Source organism: Eucyclogobius newberryi, unplaced genomic scaffold, assembly GCF_026437365.1.
Source record: "Eucyclogobius newberryi isolate DKJ021-1_F unplaced genomic scaffold, fEucNew1.0.hap1 SCAF_15, whole genome shotgun sequence".
Classification (NCBI taxonomy): Eukaryota; Metazoa; Chordata; class Actinopteri; order Gobiiformes; family Gobiidae; genus Eucyclogobius; species Eucyclogobius newberryi.
In genome coordinates, this window is record NW_027315779.1 from 14,688,514 (window position 1) to 14,706,472 (window position 17,959).

Genomic DNA, 17,959 nt, shown 5'->3' on the forward strand with positions numbered 1-17,959 from the left:
AAGTAACATCAAGGCAAATTATAATAACTAAACAGAATACAAAAATAGTGAATACCAAAATAACTGTGCAAAGTAAATTATCATTGTAAAGTGTTCTCCCCCACAGATGGGCTCTCTCAAGATGGTCTTGTCCCAGTCTGGAAACTCAAAAAGAAGCAAGTGCAAATGACAAATTCAGAAAAATATTAACTAATGAGTTAACCAAAATTAGAAAATATATGTCTAAATAAAAAAGGTATTAAACAGTGTGTGATGTGAAAACAGTGGAATGTAAATGACAAGAAAAGAAAAGGCTGAAACAGATTGCTACCATAGTTTCTTTGATGCTTTTGGATATTTTGTTGCCAGCATTAGTTCCTGAGTGGTCAGTGATTGAACTTGAATGCAAACTACAGTGCGCCATTACAGGCAAATGCAGTTTGGCCAGATCACTTCATATCGGTCAGCTCTTTCAAGAAAGCAGTTTAAGTCTTATGGCACCAGTTGGGATACAGAGAGTCCACATTATGTCCTGTGCTGCCTGATGTCCCTCTTGGTCTTTACTCCATTTCAATTAACTGCCCTGCCCCATAAAGCCCAATAAAACATTTTGACTTCAGTGTTGTAGAGGCAGGAAAAAACAAAAAAGCCTGTAATGATTTGAGTGTGAAAACGTCATTGAACATAAAACAGCCAATGCCCAAATGCTCTGATTCAGTGGATGAGTTGCTGCTCCTAATGTTGAATAAATACTGGTTCTGACTGTCTGTGGCAGCTGGTCCTAATTAGAGTATATAGCGTATGGAATGATTGTTATAGTTATAGCTACAATATTATCTTTTGTTAAGTGGATAAATATCATCGTGCTCCGACATGAGCCTTTAGTCTTAACCGTTGTGTTTTGGTGAATACACTTGTTATAGAAAACAGTATGTAATGTGTTTAATATGTAAACATATTGACCATCATGTTACTTTTCAGTCAATTGTAATCTCTATCCACCAGTGCACAGCCATATTCAATCAATGTGTGCACCTGATGACTTCTTGTAAATCCATGTCTCATTCTAGATACATCCACTTTAAAGGAAACCTGTTCTGAGCTTCAGCGGTTTTATCTTATTGTTTGCTTACTCAGAGTTGTATTTCAATTGATTCATGCAGGTTTGAGTCATCCTGTATTTTCCTGCTTTGGTGGAAAAAGTGTATTTTAACATATCCCCTATCCCCACCCTCTGTTTTATACTGTAAGTTCCTTTTTTCAAAACAGACTTCTGGTTATGCTTATAAGGTTTGAAAATGCCATGTAGCTATATTTCAACCATAAAAAAACATTATAATCACAATCTACTGCTTCAGTGCTATGGTGAAATGTCACTATAAAGAAGCGTCTCAGTTCTATAGTTTTAAAAATGTCAATGCATCCTTTTCTATTGTTAAGCTGATTTAGATCAATTTTGCGTTTTTACAATGAACAAAATGTAAAATTATGATCTATGTATGTTATAATTGACTACATGATTATACATAATACAATCATTGTATTTGTTTAATTTACATCTTAAAGTATTACTCTCAGTACAGTAGCTCTCAAGAGTGCCTGCTTTAAATTTCTTTCCTAAATCCTTTTTTAGTATTTCATTAGACACGGCACTCGGGTCCACTGCCCACCAAAAGTTCTCTCGCCCACTTTATTCTGAAATCAATAGATGCAATGCGGCGCTTTTAAGCAAATATTTTAAAACACCTTTGATCATGTTAAAGGGGATCATTTTCATGTAATACTTTTGTAATGATAATATCCTGAAGCTTAAGTAATAAAGGCAGGAGTGAAATCTGCGTCTTGTCAGCATTTACGATGAGAAGCACTTGCAGGATTAGATGTCCCGCGATCAATGCAGCCTTCTGCCCCAATCATTAAGGCTGCTCTTAACAGATTACTGCCCCCCTCCCAAACATGCACACTTATTCTTCCTAACGCTCCTCCTTCTGTCTCCCTCTCACTTTTACAGACCACAGCGTTGGCTCCCTGATGTCATGTGTTTGTAGGTCTATCTGGGCAGTTGGAGCTTCAGTCTTTTCATTGTGATTTTGGTTTTAAACAAGAACAGGATGACAAAGAAGATCTGAATCGTCCTCTCAGATATGGACCTTCTGACCATTTTTAGCCACTTTTTGTTTTTATATTGTTTCAATCCCTCTGGAGCTACAAGTCTTATCACAGGTAGGTCAAAGACAATCTGCAGTCTTAGTTGTTGCAATAATTTATATAACCTACAATTCATGATTTCATCTTGCAATCAAATGTGTAACTTATATATAAATATAAACAGCTGACTCAACATAAAATCCTAGTTCAGGTCACTTCACATCACATTGAATATTGGCTTTTGCTCAGATTTTTAGTTTTGGGACATCTACACAAAAAAAAAAAAACATATTTATGAGGTTTTCTAAAAAGTTTTTCCTTACGAAAATACAATTTGACTGACAAAAAGTGCTTTTAAACACCTTAAACATTTAGTCTAAATAGGGATATTTTAATCTGTAGAAGTAAGTAAGTGTAGATTTATGTCGTTATAATGTATTAAAGGGTAGGTTAATGATTTAAAACTAACCAACCTTTACAAAAAATACCATTATTTTGTAGACAATTGAATTTGAAATAGGTAAAACCTACTAAGAAGCCATTTAGGCCTTGGCCCACATTAGACAATGCCTACAATACATCCTAGCTTTATTGTCAAGAAAATCTTTTACCAGATCCACTACTCACCAGAGTTGAATGCTTTTGTGCTTTTCTTCTGTGTTCTCTGGATGTGTATGACCTCAAAGCGGACATATTTGAAGCCAGAGGTAGGCAGTGAGTTCACCATATGCATCATGAATTGTGTATGTTTTTTTGAGGTGAATAAAACTATTTCTGCACATGTTCTAGGACAGCGCGTGTGTAAGGCTGGGAAGGGGAAGCCGTGTTACAAACTCGCCTACTTCTCTGAGCTCCGGCGGCGGCAAAACTTTGTGGAGGCCGAGCTTGCCTGCAGACGGGACGGAGGCCAGCTGCTCAGCGTGGAGTCCGAGGCCGAGCAGAGGATTATAGAGCAGCTCATCAGCGAGCTCCGGCCCACAGATGGAGACTTCTGGATTGGGCTCCGGAGGCAACACGGGGACGGAGACAGCAGCACTGACTGCTCTCCTCAATACTACTGGCTGGATGGCAGCAAGTCCACCTACAGGTCAATTAACTCTGCTAAGTTCTGGAAACTTTGAGGCCTATTTGTGTAAAAACCATAGGCTTAATTTTTGTATCAAGGCTTAGACCTATTGGCCTACAACCCATAGAAAGAATGGAAACACAACACTATTGACTTTACAGTCAATAGACAACTTGATCAATAATGGTCTAAGCATAGACTCATGGCTCCATCACTCTTCTCTTAAAGGTGCACTATGTAGGCTATTTGGGTAGATTTTCTTACTGAATATGTTTTATTTTTACCTGGAAGTCATTGCATTTCAGTTTTTTTGAAAGTGTTATTGCTTTTTTTGCTCAGAAATAACAAGAAACATTCTCAGTTCTGTGAGTGGGCTCATTCTCCACAGATATGACTCTTACCTTGGCCTGGTCACCCGCTTTTCTCCATGTTGGTGATTTTAGATTTAGAGTTTGATGATGTCACATTGCAAGTGCCAAATTTCTCTGTTAATTAGGTTACATTGTATTCTCATAACAGATGACTAAAAGCTAAATTCACAAATGTTTACCCTGATCATTTATATTAGTAACTAGTCTCAACAAAAACCTGCAATTTAACATACATTTTAATTGGCCCCATACATAATTACTTCCAAATAAGTAGATACCAATATTTTGGTAATTTCGATGAAAAACATGATTTTTAAAATATTTCCGGCAAAACAATACCATCTCACCAAGGAGGTGAGAAAAGTGACATTCAATGAAATGTGCTTCGATCGGTTGTGTTTTCAGAAACTGGCACTGGGATGAGCCGTCCTGTGGGTACGAGGTGTGTGTAGTCATGTACCATCAGCCCTCCGCTCCCCCCGGCCTCGGAGGACTCTACATGTTTCAGTGGAATGATGACAACTGTGAAACTAAGAACAATTTTATCTGCAAATACATTTCAGGTAATACAAATGAACATGAATTCTCCAAGTGAGGGTTCTCTCTGGTCCCTTCCAGTACTTTCAGACCTTAACAATAAGAGGGAGATTAATTAATTAAGATATTTTATTTTAAGACTAAGTATTTTTTTCACAGACCAACCAGTAGATGTGCCCCCTTCACCCAATTCCACGCAATCAGGTAAATTCACATAAGACAGAGAACTGTAATTACAGTTTGATGACATGTCAGACAAATAATGTTATTTCATGTATTTTATACCAGACATTGTGGCATCTGTAATACCCTGGAATCCAAGAGAGCACAACAGTGACCGAAGCACAGGTTTGCGTTATTCTAACTATGACATTACTTCAGTTTTTAGCCTACAATTGACTTGTACAATGTCTTTGATTTTAGCTTTGAATCTGGTTTACGTCATTATTCCCACTATCCCTCTGATACTGCTGTTCCTCACAGTGATGGGTGTTTGTTGCTTCAAAATGTTTGGAAAAGGGTAAGGCTGTATTCAATATAATGCAAATTTTCAAATGCATCTGTGCGTATATTTTCTAATTTTGTTGCCTCGTAACACATTTTGAGGTCCATCTTAACTTAGCATGTCTCTTATCATAGAGATTTTGCACCAGATTTTGCACCAAATTAAAATTGATTGCCCCAAAATACCTTGAAAACCATGCATTCTCCCCAGAGGATATTTGTAACTTTGTCCTGTGGCATCACCTGCTTGTCTCCATGAAGATAGTTTAATGCCATACTGTGGACTGTGACGACACCTGAGCTGTCTGGCCATTTGTATTGTCTGTTTTGTTTTTATCCAAAGGAGAACTCCGCAAAAATCGGAAGTGTGCCAAACCGAGCCAGGCATTTGTCCCAGTTCTGGTTCTTCGGATGTCTACAATGTCATTCGCTCACAGAAGGAGGACGATCTGCACTCCACGCGCCCGCACACCAAGAACACTTCTTTTTTGGGTTCCTCTCCAGACACTCCGACCGGCGACTACGACAACTTGGGCGGTCGAGACACAGAGAGCGGCTTCGTTACACTCGCCAGTACTGAGAGCTGCTTTCTGAACTTTGACCTCAACGACCTTAGCCTCGGACATCGTGACAACTTCTACGATACCAGTCTGGGTCGTCCCGTCAAGAGGGACATAAACATGAGCAGTCTGGGACGGCCCACGGGGCACAGGGAGTTTTACGACAGGAGTTTGGGCCGTCGTACAACCAAAAGTGAGCACTATAGCAGCAGTGTGTATCCAGTCCCTAATTTGAATGACGCCAGTCTTTTTGACCCGAAACTAAGGCCTCCCACTGTGAAGGCCGACTTGTATCAAACATACATGAACAACGGCAAGGAGGAGACTTTCCAGAGCAGTCTGGGCACTTATGGGCGCCGCAAATCCTATCAAGCGAATGTGGACTACAGAAGCGGGCTGAATTTAGACAATGGGAGGCGATACTTGGACTGGATCAACAGGGAAAACTATTAAATCAAACATCAACGACTATATTTTCTGGCACTGAAAAACACAGAGTAAAATTATATCAAAAGAGAAAATAATCAATATATGATGAGGGGCATCCCATTATGACGAGCGTGGTTAATATCAAAGATCTTTTTAGCACCTTTTAGTGGATGGGATTCAATCTGTTGCAAGTGTACATTTTATCTAAATCTTTAAATCTATCTTTAAAAGAGCCAAGTTGTGAGATACACAACTGGATGTAATTGTTTGGTTGTTTAGCTACCTTATTCAAGATTTTGTGTGTTAATTTAGATGTAAGATTCTGTACAAAGTGTAAAGTATTATTTACACATTGATAGTTATTTAATAGAGTTTCTAAATTATGTGACAGCTTTTGGCCCAGAGAATGTGGCTGTTAAACATTAAATAAATCATGATTTGACCAAAGAGACTATGATCATCTGAGTCTGTTTGCATGGCCTTGGTATGCCCCCTTTGCTTGGTTGGATAATATTGAGGTTTGTGACCTTGGTAAATGTTCCTGTTTTCTTGTGCCCTGGTTCGCTCTAATAAGTGTACAACACAGTAACACTTTATAGAAATATGCCTTAATGATAATGTCGTAAAACAGTTCACTGTCAGTTGCCTAAGTCTATGAAAGTTATATGTAAGATGTGCAAAGGTTAATACAGCTGTTTAATGTGCCTGCAGCCTGATCACAGCAATGGAATGACACGGAATATACTACCACAAATGTAATGATTAATGTCTAGGTATCTCAGATGTGAAAGATATTTGTATGTTTATTATAAAACCACTTCAAATAAAAAAGTATTTAAAACAAGATTATTTCCTTTTGACAGGCCTTGAGTGTAAACCTATAGTATCAATTATATTTATTTGTCGGGGTTTATGCTCCTTCTATATGAGAGTACAATCCAGGTTAGAAGGTTGTGACCTTTTATATGAATAATATTTTAAAGATGTGCATACTAAGTATCATATCTCAAAAATAATAAAAAGAAGTTTCAGGTATAACCAGAGTCAAGTCAGTTTTATTAACTTAAAATATTAAATTAATTATCTCAAAGATTTGGTCACTTGCTCAGTCACACTTAGCGTTAAAACCATGATTTACACATAAGTGCAGCAACAAAAATAGTTCAGGAGGTTAGAAATAAATGTACAACTTCAAGTTTGATTTCATATTATATCTTGTCCTTGGATCAATGTTCTTTTGTTCTGTGCCTCAAAAACATTTACATTTGTGACCTTAGAGTCAAACTTTCAGACTGAATGAGAGCGCACACAGTACGTACAGGCCAAAGTAGACTGTTCTTAAAGGGTAAACATTTATAGACATGCCCATTCACACACACACAGACATCACACATAAATACCAGCAGTTCAAAAAGGAAGTCAACAATTTCTCTTCAGTTCTAGCCATGGCTCCGCTTACGACTCTGCTTTTGCCGCCGAGGTTTCAAAATGACATAGCGTCTGTAGGTGGTGTGATGATCGGATATGAAGGGAATGTAAAAGGCTCTAAAGATAGACGATGACCTGAGGGAGATAACAACTTTGATATTGACATAATCCGTTGACGTGGGTAGTGGCAGTCATTGTTCTGAATACATACCGTGAAGATTGTAGGAATGGTTTATACGCAATAATTTTCCACTCTTCTTTAGACGAGTAGCGTGGCTCATGTGGCGTTTCTTCTTCCAAGTCCAAGTCAACCAAGTAGTGGCACTGCCTTAAATCTACCTGCATAATAAAGATGTGGGTGTGAACAAACCAATGAATAACGTATGCATCTACCATTTACAAGGCACATTGGATTGTGTCAAATTAAATAAAGGAAAGGCATACATATCTGGATGGCTCTTCCAGGTTCTGGTCATTCATATTTGCAGGGATCATTTGTGTAGCTAAAGGACCAAACGAGTACGGCTGAGGTAGCTGCCCCTTAAACTCTGACTGAATGAAGTGCAGCTGCCAACTGAAAATTAGAGGGGTAAGTTTGTCTATTATAGCACAGAAACAATTACAATCCAAAGTCCACATAAAATGACACGGCAAAGGAATATTATGGCAATTTTCTCACTAAAGAGTTTGAAAATGACTCAAAAAGGATTATTAGTGGGGTGATATTTCCAACACTGGACACCTACTTGTGTGGTAAAAGGAAGCTACTGGGAAAGCGGTACCACTCTTTGCCCACACACACGCTCACAGGCCGGCCTTCAGGTACTGCGTGCAGAGAGGGGTCTTTGGCGATGCGGTGAAACTCTGGATACAAGTCTAGAGGAGCATGATAGGCTGTGGAACGGGGAAAAACAACATCTCTGTCATGATCAATAGTCATTGAGAGGAAATAAATTAAATGGTATGCACACCTTTAAAGAGAGCCACAGATCTAGACAAAGAGAGCACCGCAAAGACCATAACTGCACTTAAGGCCAGCCAGTTTGAAGAGACGGTGTAATGCTCTAATCGATAGCGCTGAAACAGGAAGTGGTAGCATTTCTGTCGCAAAAAGAAAACCCAGATTGTTATTGACAATTGTGTCACAACAGAAAAATACAACTTGGATCTAAAAACACCTGGAGAGACGACAGGGCAACTGCTCCACAGAGGCAGACGAGTGGGTAGACTGGGAATAGAAAGCGCTCTTCTTTGTGAGGTCTGGTGAAGAAAACCAACATCCACAAATACATTGGAGACAGAGTCAGCCAGTACGGACGGCCCAGGTTTTGTACTGTATGTCAAACAAATTCAAGTAAAATATAGAGGATTACAACTTTGAGCAAGAGTCATCTCAGCTTTAAAAATGCAAACAGCTCAGTTTCCAGTAATTGCACAGCAGTGATATGTCAAAAAGTATTAGTAAACTGAGGGTCCTCACCATTAAATCTGTGCAACAGCGTCTCCATGAGGGCGGTGAGAGGCAGAGAAAAAAGAGCCAGAGCAAACACCAAGTTAAAGTTCAAAAATCCATTTATGAAGTAGAATGGCCATGGTTCCGTGCCTAAAAACAAACATTGTTGTCCTCAATAGCTAACATTTGTAAAATTAAATAAAACAGATACTACAGCAATAACAATTATAACAATTATAATAATAATAATAATAATAATAATAATAATAATAAAATAATAATAATAATGATAGTGTTTACCATACAGATCAGGCCCATGTGGTGTGAAGACGTTATACAACAATATGTTGAGGGGTGCAACAACCAGTTTGCCATAAAAGAATGAGTCTACAGCCACCAAAGGTACCTAAAACAAGAGTGTGTTATGTCAAAAATGTGTGATAATATACTACTGTAATGTATATGATACATTTATATAATATACAGCATATACAGTATACAGACATTCTTACCAAAAGCAGCAATAAAGCCACAGCTGCCCAGGTAATAAAACTCCGCCACTGTCTCCTCAGCACCAGAAAGTCAAATGCAATTGGTAAACTATTGAGTAAAAAGAAGGATTTATCTTATTTAAATGCCCTTTGAACATTTACATTGTTAGACTGAGGAGTTACCCAATCAGAGCAGAGAATGGCCATCCAACAATGGCACCAGCAGCCACACCCAACACAGCTAGAGGAGTTGAATCCTGAAACCATCCCGTCATGGCCACCAGTGTAGTGTACATACAGAAGGAGGAAGGCAGGAAGGCTGAAATCATTTGAAACAATTTCTTTATAAATGAAAGAAAGAAGAATGTATGTGAATGACAGCAATGCTCAATTAGACAAATGGTTGTTGGACCACAATTAAAACAATGAATAGAACCCCAAACTAATGGTGTAAAGGTTAATAGTAAATATTATGATGCAACAAATTAAAAAGGTCTTTATTAGGCAACTAACCTGCAGACGAGCAGAACATGCCAGTACTCAAGACGAGGAAAGCCAACATCAAACGACCGACATGCAAACCAAACTTCTTACAAACTGCCCTGGAAAGACAAAATCAGGCCATTAAAAAAAAAAAAAATATTATCACGTAAAATATGCATTTAGCCGTTTTCATCTATTTTTTATTTAGTCTGCATTTCAAAACAAACTCACTTGTAAAAGTAGAGCTCACAGACACAGCATGAGAAAGCTAAGACGCAACGTACAAAGTAGAAGACCAACACCTGGAACAAAGGGCAATAGGCAATTTCACGCATTCGAACGCTGGAGTTTCTAGTCAATACACTGTATATGATTCAACAAAACAACACACCTTGTTTGTCTGTAGTACATGAGCATGCAAACAAGCAGGAAGAGCATGTAACCATAAATATGCGTAAGACCTGATGGCATACAATGGAGAATACTCCCATGTCTGCATCCCTGTGCCATAGAGCAGGAAGTGCATCTGTCAAACACAATCACAGTATAACAACAGTAGTATACAGTAGATAGAGTATAACATTTGTGTTGGATTGCAACTCACAGGCTCCCAATAATTAAATGTTTCATCACAGTCAGAAATGTTGCTAAGCAAAGCTGCACAGAATCGCGCCGAGAGCAGACATTTAAATGCGGTGGAACCTTCTGGAGCCCAAACTTGTCCCCCACGACTCACCGAACTACAAAAAGATACAAAAACATGTATGAATGAACAGAGCATTTCTGTTTAACTTCAATGTAAACTTCACTTTACTTGTGTCCCTAATGGGGCAATAAGTTTTGCAGAAAAGAGAGAACAAAGGCAATTCAAGAACTGATTAGGGTCTTTGAACAGAAGTGTAACAGAAGTATAATATACTCTAATAATGCCCAGATATATCCTGGTTATTACGACATAAATGACAGTATGTTTGCCCCTCTTCAGATTAGTTGGATTAGTGTCGGGATCAGCTCAACTATGTCCCGCACTACGTTTTGTTATGACACGTCACACAAACTGAAACAAGGCATTTAAAGCCCTGTACGACATCACTAAAGGAAGGATACGGGCCTATACCACTTATGAGCATAATTACACCAAGTCATAAACAATAATGCGTTCATAAATATTGTAGACATTAAGTTGATGAATGAGCTCCACCTCCACACGTAGACTGCACGCCATTGAAAGAATGAATACGCTGATTAACAACATATGCCAAGCGTAATACGCGACATGAAAGCATATTACAGATTATTTGTAGATGTTACCGAGTATGGTGATTTTATGTTGTCATGTCAAAACGTGCACACTAGCTAGCGTTAGCTTTGTCTGTCAGGGATACATTGTCTGTAATGATTTATACTTACTCTTGCCGGGTCGACTCTGTGATTTTAGTCTCCTCGCCCCCTTTCTCCTCTTTTTGTTGTCGAGAATCAGCTTGGGCATGCACATTGTTTGCATCTTGCCTGCTTCCTCTCCGGCGCTGCCGAAGCCCTTTGGCCGCCATGTTTCTCGGCGCAAGGCCGAGTCACACTTCGGCAGTTTCCGTCGTCTCCGATCATTGACAGAAGGATCACGATGATGATGATGATGATGATGATGATGATAAAGGCGCAAGCCACAGAGTGGCAAATTAAATTCAACATGAATATGTGGTCTAACCTCAAACTTCACATCATAGTCCAAAGAATAGCACAGAGTGGCAAAATCAAAATGGCCATTAAGACAATGAAATCCAAGTCTAACATGGCAAGACAAGGAAAAAAAATAATACAAATAGGTAAACAAAGTTGTGCCTCAGGAGCCACTCTCTATCCTAGGTGTCCAATTTGATTTCATCACATGGCATGTCCATAAAATTATACCCAGTCAATAGTTTAGATTATTTCCTTTAGTTTAAGAACCCATTCAATTATTTAGTGCATGAGGCAAAAGCATGATGTAAACAGTTAAAACACAATTTAAAAAGTAGCTATTAGAAAGCCTAACTGTAATGGACTACACATATACAATTGATTACTAGTAGCCAGCATAAATAGAGATACATTTTCTCAGTCATATAAACCCTACCTAACAGTCACTTGCAGCCAGGTTGAGATCACAGTTTCTAGTCGTTTGTGAAAGCGGAGGGCCTGTGTATGCGACAGTGCATGTGTGTGTGAATGGTAGACCAGCCTGTAGCAGTAACTGGTCTGGCTGAGGTCTGGGTGTGAGAATGTGTCAATAAGTTTGACTTGTTGAACTGTACCACAGCTTGCTTCTCTGACCACAGAGTAAAACTTGCTCTCATCCCAACTGGGCCCTGTCCAGAAACTAATATCGAACCTGAAATGCTCTGGGAACAAAGAGAACGAACAGAAAGGCGTTCCTGGTGAAGGCCGTACAGAGAACTGCTTATAAAAACGAGGATCATGTGACCACAAAAGTCTCCAGTCTGGAAGTGCAAAGAGGAGCATAGCAAGTAAATCCAGATTTAAGTTAATGCATAAATTGATAAAACTATGGCTTTCCTCCTCTTTAATTGCAAGGATTTTACCAACTAAACCCATCGGTTGAGCCATGAGACAGAGGTCCTCTTGTTCTGTTTTCACTGAAACTCCATATGGGCCAAGCAGCTTTTCAAGGTGCTCACTAAACAATTTGAGTGGATCAGGCTCTGAAGGGAGAGCAGCATTGAGGAGGAGTTCATGAAACACAGGGAGGGCCCAGCTGTTTATAGGCACGTTCCTAAACACCACATCACTAATGCCCCACAGTGAACACATCGTGCCATTAGCAGTAACGTTAACTGATGTTTCTGAATGTTCACTTTCCTCCACTTCATCACAGTCTGTAGTTGGTGCTTTATGTTTAGCAATAAGATCTTCCAGTGGAGCCATGAGTGACGGCCGTAGAACGTAGAATTCAGCTTCTATTTCAGGATCAACTTCAAGCGATCGCACAGGTTTCAACACCTCTGTTCCTTTATTCCTAGCTCTGTCCACCTTTTCTGAACCGACAGAAGCAGACGAGCTATTTTCATTTCTCTTGTTTGTCCAACTGTTGGAGCACAAAATTGTGGACTTGTTTGTGTCAGCCGAGGGATGACTTTCAGAATCGCTGTCCCTTTGAATCAACTGGATCAAATAGCACTGTGTCCTGTCTATTTTACAGTTGTTTTGCACCTGCTTCCCACTAAGAAGAAAAGGAATGGTTTCAGTCACCATGGAGACGCCCCAATTCTCTGCAAGTCCCTCGAGAACAAAGTCTTGAGCAAGCTTAACAGGGTGAACTGAACCGGATTTGAGGAAATCCCTGGAAGAAATTTAAGAGAATATAATGTAGCAAAACAAATGCAATACCACATTTGGTTTAAACATCTCTTATAGTTTTACACCATGTACCTGAACATGTAATCACTCAGCTCGGCTGGTATCTGGTATTGGACTCTCTCCCCTTCAACACTCTCCTCCACTGTCAGCTTCTGAGGTGATTTGTATGGAAGGCTGTGAGTGAACACATGCAGCAGAGCCTTTTCCACACGGAAGCCCTTATCTTGACTCCTGTGAGTAAAGCCATCAGCGCTGTAAATGCAAATTTATGGAAACCAAAAAGCACCTCTCACACTGGCACACTCACCTTCACTTCTTACCTGTATCCAGTGCACTTGTAGCTCTGATAATCCTCACTTTCAAATGGCTGGACATCACTGAGGACGAGTTGAGCTTCTGCGGCCATGGCTGCTACCTGCCAACTGTTGTGCCACTCACGCTTGGGCTGGTCAGCCGGAGTACCTCCCTGCCCATTACACAAGGAGACATGGATCTCCCCATCTTCAGACAACACCTGAACACAACTAAGGGAAGAGAATAAAATGGCACAGCTAGCACTGTACTGATTATTCAAATACAATTTTAAATGATCTGTATAAAACCACCAAGTATAGGTGGGTAAGCAGGTGTTGTGTACTCAAGAAATATTATAAACTTATTTTGATGAAAAATACTACTCAAGAACTACATCATGTTTTTGTAAGTATGTTGTTTGATTAAAGTAAAGTGAAAAGTAACAAATGCAAATGTCTAAAGTAAATGATAAGTGTAAAGTAAATATTTTTGTTCAGATTTTGATACCTAAGGAAGAAGTTTTTCAGAAGTTCTCTGTTCTTTTTAACTCCACTCTTTCTGCCACAGTGAGGAAAGTTAAATATGACCAGGTCAAACAGATGGTCTTTGAGAGACATGCATTCTGCAAGCTTTGTACAGTCAATATCGAACAGCACCGTTCCACCTAAAAAAGCAAAACACAAAATGGTTAATAACATCCATCCATCCATTTTCTACCGCTTGTTCCCTTTTGGGGTCGCGGGTGACTGGAGCCTATCCCAGTGACTTCGGGCCTTAGGCGGGGTACACCCTGGACAGTGGCCAACTCGTCGCAGGGTCAACACAGAGACATAGACATTACAGACAGTTCACGCTCACATTCATTCTCTAGGGCCAATTTAGAGTCACCAATTTTGCCTAACACATGCATGTCTTTGGACGGTGGGAGGAAGCCGGAGAACCCGGAGAGAACCCACGGTAACACGGGGAGAACATGCAGACTCCACCCAGAGAGATCATGTGATGTTAGTCTGGTCCGGGAATCGAACCCACGATCTCCTTCTTGGGAGGCAAGAGCCTTTGCCACCGTGCATGGTTAATAACATTTATTTTAAAATTATTTAAAAATGCAAGTACATAAATACATAACTTAAAATATATATGCCACTCTAAATAAACGGGCTCATGTAATCAATTCAATAGATCCATGGTCTTATCACTCCCAAGGGCCAGTGCATCTGTAATTACACTTATGAAATCACAACATACACTTTTTCCCCCTCGGATGCAGCTTATATGGTTTGATGTTTCGATGTTTTGTTTTCATCAATTGTGGTAAATGTGACTTGAGTGAATGAGCCGACCTGCCTCCCGGATGATGTGGATGTTGTTGGCTGACCCTTCATGCCGCAGTGCCTCATCCTCGCGCTGCGGGCAAGTGGCGATAACGCTGCTGTCAGACCCAAAGGACTGGCACAGTGAAGCCGAAAAGGAGAAGTTGCCCTCTCCTACCAACAGTACAGACCGTGAATGCGACATGTTCTGAGCTGGTTCAAGTAATCCTCAGGTTATAAAAATCTAAAATATCCCAGAAAAAATATGTTAAAATAAAATACAAAACAGCCAACACCACAGCTTCAATGGGTGAAAGAAAGGAGTAGGTGCATAAAGATGACCACCACGTTAACTATTCATTCATAGTATTGCTGTCTTATTTGCTGCATTTTCTAAAGGTCATCGTACGAGTGTGGAAGAGTGTTGATCGTTAGTAAATTAAAAACAAAGTCATGGAGGGCTGACCTTTTCTTCCTTTCGAAGCAGCACCTGTAACAGCCGCTCGAGCAGCCTACACTAGACGTGGTGTTACTGATACAGTGTACCGACTGGAAACAAAGCGGAACACATGATCGGTAACTCCAGTTCCTATGTAAAGTGTCAAATAAAATGAACTTAGGATATTCAATCAAGTTGGGTGATTTGCAACATCAATTTTTTAGACAATATATTGATTACATTATGTATGTATATATTGTGTGTGCTTCCGGGAATGGTCCATTATTTTGACGCGGGGATGCAGCGGCAGTGCAGCACATCACTGATGAACGGCTAAGCGCAGCATCCATCCTATCATCCGTAAATGAAGCATTGTTCTGTTTTGTTCAAAGTCAAGCTGACAACCTATTTGATGTGAACTTCGTAATTCCGTCTGGGATTTTAAGTGTTTTGCTCAAGGAGGGTACGAAATCCAAACACAATCCGTCTCTTGTGTTGATGCTAAGGTCAAGTTAGCTCATTATAACCTGCAACTGCTGCCACCAAATGGATCACAACGTTAATATAGGCCCAAACTAATATGCTATCCAGCATTAATATATGTTTTGGTTTCAACAATGTATTTGTCTATTGTGTCAGATCTACCCAAGAACAGGGCCAAATTTAAGATTGAACTTAGAAAAACTATATACTAGTCTTGTCATCAGTAATGCAATACACTGTATTCTTGTCTTGTGTTTCCCCAGGAAAGACTAGTCCCACATGGGCAGTGTTTTAGCTCTGTCCTCTGCTCCGGCTCAGAACTGGCCTTTCTCCACAGAGCCTGCTTCTTCTCGCTGGGATGCACACCCTGCTCACTGGGACAGTCCTCCTCGCTGGGAAAGAAGAGATGGACGCCTACCTAACCCTGGCAGCTTTCACTCTTTGCACAGAAGCTGCAAAGGTACACTATTTTTATTATCATGTAACTTCACAATCATTGTCAGTAATAATCTTTGAAATCTTTTCCTTGTAGAGGTGTTTCCTCAACAAATTGAGGGTGTTAAGATGATTCTTAATAAAACCTTGAGTAGTTTCTTCAAGGTATGAATCATTGCTTATATACTATGATGATAATTGACTTGGGTGATAGATTTTTCATGAAACAGTATATGTAAATGTTTAATGTGTTGTAGGTTAGTCACACTCTTCATCTTAGTGCTGTTAGTCCTTCCTATTACCGATTCCATGTTGAGCATTTGCAAACAGATGATAACAGCAAAGACAAGGTGAGACTTCACTTGAATGTTTAAATGCTTTTAATATTAGCATGTTTATATTTGACAAAGCTTATTCCGATCTGGTCTCATTTGTCTAGGATGCCCCAGCATTAATTGGTGAGATGGATTCATCCGGGAGTCTGAACGCTCATGCTTTGTTGCATTTAACTGAACGCGTGAGAGCCAGGACAGTCTTTCAGGTGGAAGAAACTGAACCTGATCTTTCTCCAGGGTACCTGTTATGTGCTATTTATATTTTGGTTATTGTATTGTAGACACAACAGTCCCAGTTTGTAACATGGCAATTTGAAACGGAGTACAGGGGAAATGACTTCACTGCTGCAGTGACTGTAGCTAATCCGGACATCCTCCGTGAGTCGGGTAAGAAAATGATAAAAGCTGTTTTATTGCATTGATTCATACAGTTAAGTCTACCAGATGACAACATGAGTGGAATTTATATTTAGTAATTTTTGTACTTTTGTTGACAGTCATCCTTGTTGCACACTTTTTGCAAAGTGTTTCATCTGGTCTAGTTTTGGGAGGTGAGCTTGTCTACCATCGAGGTCGAACAGAAGAAGGAGGAATTCTAACTTTAGCGGGGCAATACTCTAGTGAGTTTATTCTTTGAAATGATTTTTTCTCTGCTGCTGGTTTTATGCTGATCACATGTTTGTGGTTAGTCAGTCACTTATTCATGCAGTATAATATTCTCAGGGCCAAACTGGGTGGTGACACTTAATGCTGGGAAAGGAGGAGCCCATGCAAGCTACTATCACAGAGCAAACAAACAGGTAAAATTAATATTTACACAATGTTGTATATTTGGTTTACTTCTTCTGCTACAAAGCACAAATAATTGACTTGCTTATGTTTGCTGTAGATTCAGGTCGGGGTGGAGTTTGAGGCGAGCACAAGGACTCAAGAGACAACAACCTCATTTGGATACAAGATTGAGCTCCCCGAGGCTAACATGGTCTTTCGTGGTAAATACCAATGTTAAAGGCTTTTTAAAATCACATAAAAACAAATACTATCTGAGCTTTATTGTTGTTATCTTATTCTTTGTAGGAATGGTGAACAGTCGCTGCATCATAGGAGGTGTGTTGGAGAAACGTCTGACTCCACTTCCAGCCACACTCATTTTGGGTGCTTTTGTGAATCACAGAGGAGACAAACTTCAAGTGGGCCTTGGTGTCAATGTAGGATGATACCCACTATTGGCAGGAACACTTTTACAAACCAATTTATAGGAGAAACTATGTGACTTTTTCATTGACATCAGGGATGATTAATCCCCAAAATGTATTTGAGTTTTGGGTTTGCATCGACTCTGAAACGGAGGATATCGTTTTAACAGGACTTGTTTAGGACATTTACATTAAACTAAAGTATGATATATTTAATTATTTTTCCATTGTATATTGTATTATATTTACTGCATTTGAATTAAACTAAGGTTTTAATCCAGTAATAACTGTTACTTCAAAGAATTATTTATTTTCAAAAAAATATTGTTTGTTTATCATGCAGAAATTAAACTGATTTAGTGTTGCAGAATTTGGACATGCTGATAATTATTCATATCCATCAAAGATGCTAAAATTGTAAAAACATCTAAAACAAGTAAAACTATATGTACAATTTGAAAAATATACTAAATATATTTATGAATACTGATAGCTCTGTACATTAATTTACAAAAAAATGCATTAAATATTATTCAACCTGAGGTCTGTAAACATAACATGTTTTAAATTAGTATGTGAAGCTTAGTTTGTGGATCATCTGGTGTTCAGGGCTCACAGTGTTCATTGGAAGCAGTTATGGCTGCTCCTCGAGTGTCATTTG

General features: G+C 39.4%; 5 protein-coding genes across 7 annotated transcripts in view; 2 read left to right on the forward strand and 3 right to left on the reverse strand.

Annotated features, from left to right (window-relative positions):
- Positions 1-1,863: 1,863 nt before the first annotated feature.
- On the forward strand, positions 1,864-5,820 carry layna (layilin a). Its single transcript, XM_072446149.1, has 8 exons — positions 1,864-2,202; positions 2,814-2,834; positions 2,917-3,214; positions 3,970-4,127; positions 4,261-4,305; positions 4,390-4,449; positions 4,525-4,621; positions 4,949-5,820. The coding sequence occupies exons 1-8, from the start codon at positions 2,124-2,126 to the stop codon at positions 5,616-5,618; spliced, it is 1,428 nt and encodes a 475-aa protein (XP_072302250.1). The 5' UTR covers positions 1,864-2,123; the 3' UTR covers positions 5,619-5,820.
- Positions 5,821-6,739: 919 nt separating this feature from the next.
- On the reverse strand, positions 6,740-11,057 carry alg9 (ALG9 alpha-1,2-mannosyltransferase). 2 transcript variants are annotated; one of them, XM_072446152.1, is made up of 15 exons: positions 10,860-11,057; positions 10,054-10,189; positions 9,841-9,975; positions 9,681-9,751; positions 9,480-9,568; positions 9,150-9,285; positions 8,988-9,075; positions 8,776-8,881; positions 8,503-8,625; positions 8,201-8,355; positions 7,994-8,123; positions 7,769-7,916; positions 7,467-7,596; positions 7,234-7,361; positions 6,740-7,157 (listed from the first exon to the last, which is right to left on the reverse strand). In XM_072446152.1, the coding sequence occupies exons 1-15, from the start codon at positions 10,997-10,999 to the stop codon at positions 7,034-7,036; spliced, it is 1,839 nt and encodes a 612-aa protein (XP_072302253.1). In that variant the 5' UTR covers positions 11,000-11,057; the 3' UTR covers positions 6,740-7,033. The 2 variants fall into 2 exon arrangements, with proteins under 2 accessions (XP_072302253.1, XP_072302251.1); XM_072446150.1 differs by having other exon boundaries at positions 10,054-10,192; positions 10,860-11,047.
- Positions 11,058-11,526: 469 nt separating this feature from the next.
- Positions 11,527-14,918, reverse strand: fdxacb1 (ferredoxin-fold anticodon binding domain containing 1). Its single transcript, XM_072446153.1, has 5 exons — positions 14,441-14,918; positions 13,605-13,761; positions 13,124-13,327; positions 12,876-13,034; positions 11,527-12,786 (listed from the first exon to the last, which is right to left on the reverse strand). Exons 1-5 carry the CDS (start codon positions 14,613-14,615, stop codon positions 11,559-11,561), a joined length of 1,923 nt encoding a protein of 640 aa, XP_072302254.1. The 5' UTR covers positions 14,616-14,918; the 3' UTR covers positions 11,527-11,558.
- Positions 14,919-15,004: 86 nt separating this feature from the next.
- Positions 15,005-17,959, forward strand: part of LOC140360784 (mitochondrial import receptor subunit TOM40B) — a 2,992-nt gene continuing 37 nt past the window's right edge. Inside the window, exons 1-10 of the mRNA XM_072446156.1 lie at positions 15,005-15,312; positions 15,596-15,792; positions 15,865-15,932; positions 16,025-16,117; positions 16,207-16,308; positions 16,384-16,489; positions 16,600-16,722; positions 16,826-16,902; positions 16,992-17,094; positions 17,180-17,959. The exon at positions 17,180-17,959 is cut by the window's right edge and continues 37 nt beyond it. Coding sequence (XP_072302257.1) covers positions 15,612-15,792; positions 15,865-15,932; positions 16,025-16,117; positions 16,207-16,308; positions 16,384-16,489; positions 16,600-16,722; positions 16,826-16,902; positions 16,992-17,094; positions 17,180-17,319 — 993 coding nt within the window. The 5' untranslated portion in view covers positions 15,005-15,312; positions 15,596-15,611 and the 3' untranslated portion in view covers positions 17,320-17,959. The remainder of the gene's footprint in view (positions 15,313-15,595; positions 15,793-15,864; positions 15,933-16,024; positions 16,118-16,206; positions 16,309-16,383; positions 16,490-16,599; positions 16,723-16,825; positions 16,903-16,991; positions 17,095-17,179) is intronic.
- bicdl2 (BICD family like cargo adaptor 2) overlaps positions 16,130-17,959 on the reverse strand; it is a 5,885-nt gene continuing 4,055 nt past the window's right edge. For both annotated transcript variants that reach the window (XM_072446155.1, XM_072446154.1), the window contains one exon: positions 16,130-17,959. This exon is cut by the window's right edge and continues 167 nt beyond it. In XM_072446155.1, coding sequence (XP_072302256.1) covers positions 17,953-17,959 — 7 coding nt within the window. In that variant the 3' untranslated portion in view covers positions 16,130-17,952.

What these genes read in the sequence shown, in the direction of transcription:
- alg9 (XM_072446150.1), bottom strand. Translation starts at nt 10,999, where the DNA reads ATGGCGGCCAAAGGGCTTCGGCAGCGCCGGAGAGGAAGCAGGCAAGAT. An exon ending in CCATTCTCTGCTCTGATTGG is followed by an intron (nt 9,076 to 9,149) that starts GTAACTCCTCAG and finishes TTTACTCAATAG; the next exon opens with TTTACCAATTGCATTTGACT. An exon ending in TGGCTTTATTGCTGCTTTTG is followed by an intron (nt 8,882 to 8,987) that starts GTAAGAATGTCT and finishes CTCTTGTTTTAG; the next exon opens with GTACCTTTGGTGGCTGTAGA.
- layna (XM_072446149.1), top strand. Translation starts at nt 2,124, where the DNA reads ATGGACCTTCTGACCATTTTTAGCCACTTTTTGTTTTTATATTGTTTC. An exon ending in TATCTGCAAATACATTTCAG is followed by an intron (nt 4,128 to 4,260) that starts GTAATACAAATG and finishes TTTTTTTCACAG; the next exon opens with ACCAACCAGTAGATGTGCCC. An exon ending in ACCCAATTCCACGCAATCAG is followed by an intron (nt 4,306 to 4,389) that starts GTAAATTCACAT and finishes ATTTTATACCAG; the next exon opens with ACATTGTGGCATCTGTAATA.
- fdxacb1 (XM_072446153.1), bottom strand. Translation starts at nt 14,615, where the DNA reads ATGTCGCATTCACGGTCTGTACTGTTGGTAGGAGAGGGCAACTTCTCC. An exon ending in TACAAGTGCACTGGATACAG is followed by an intron (nt 13,035 to 13,123) that starts GTAAGAAGTGAA and finishes CTTTACTCACAG; the next exon opens with GAGTCAAGATAAGGGCTTCC. An exon ending in CTGAGTGATTACATGTTCAG is followed by an intron (nt 12,787 to 12,875) that starts GTACATGGTGTA and finishes AATTTCTTCCAG; the next exon opens with GGATTTCCTCAAATCCGGTT.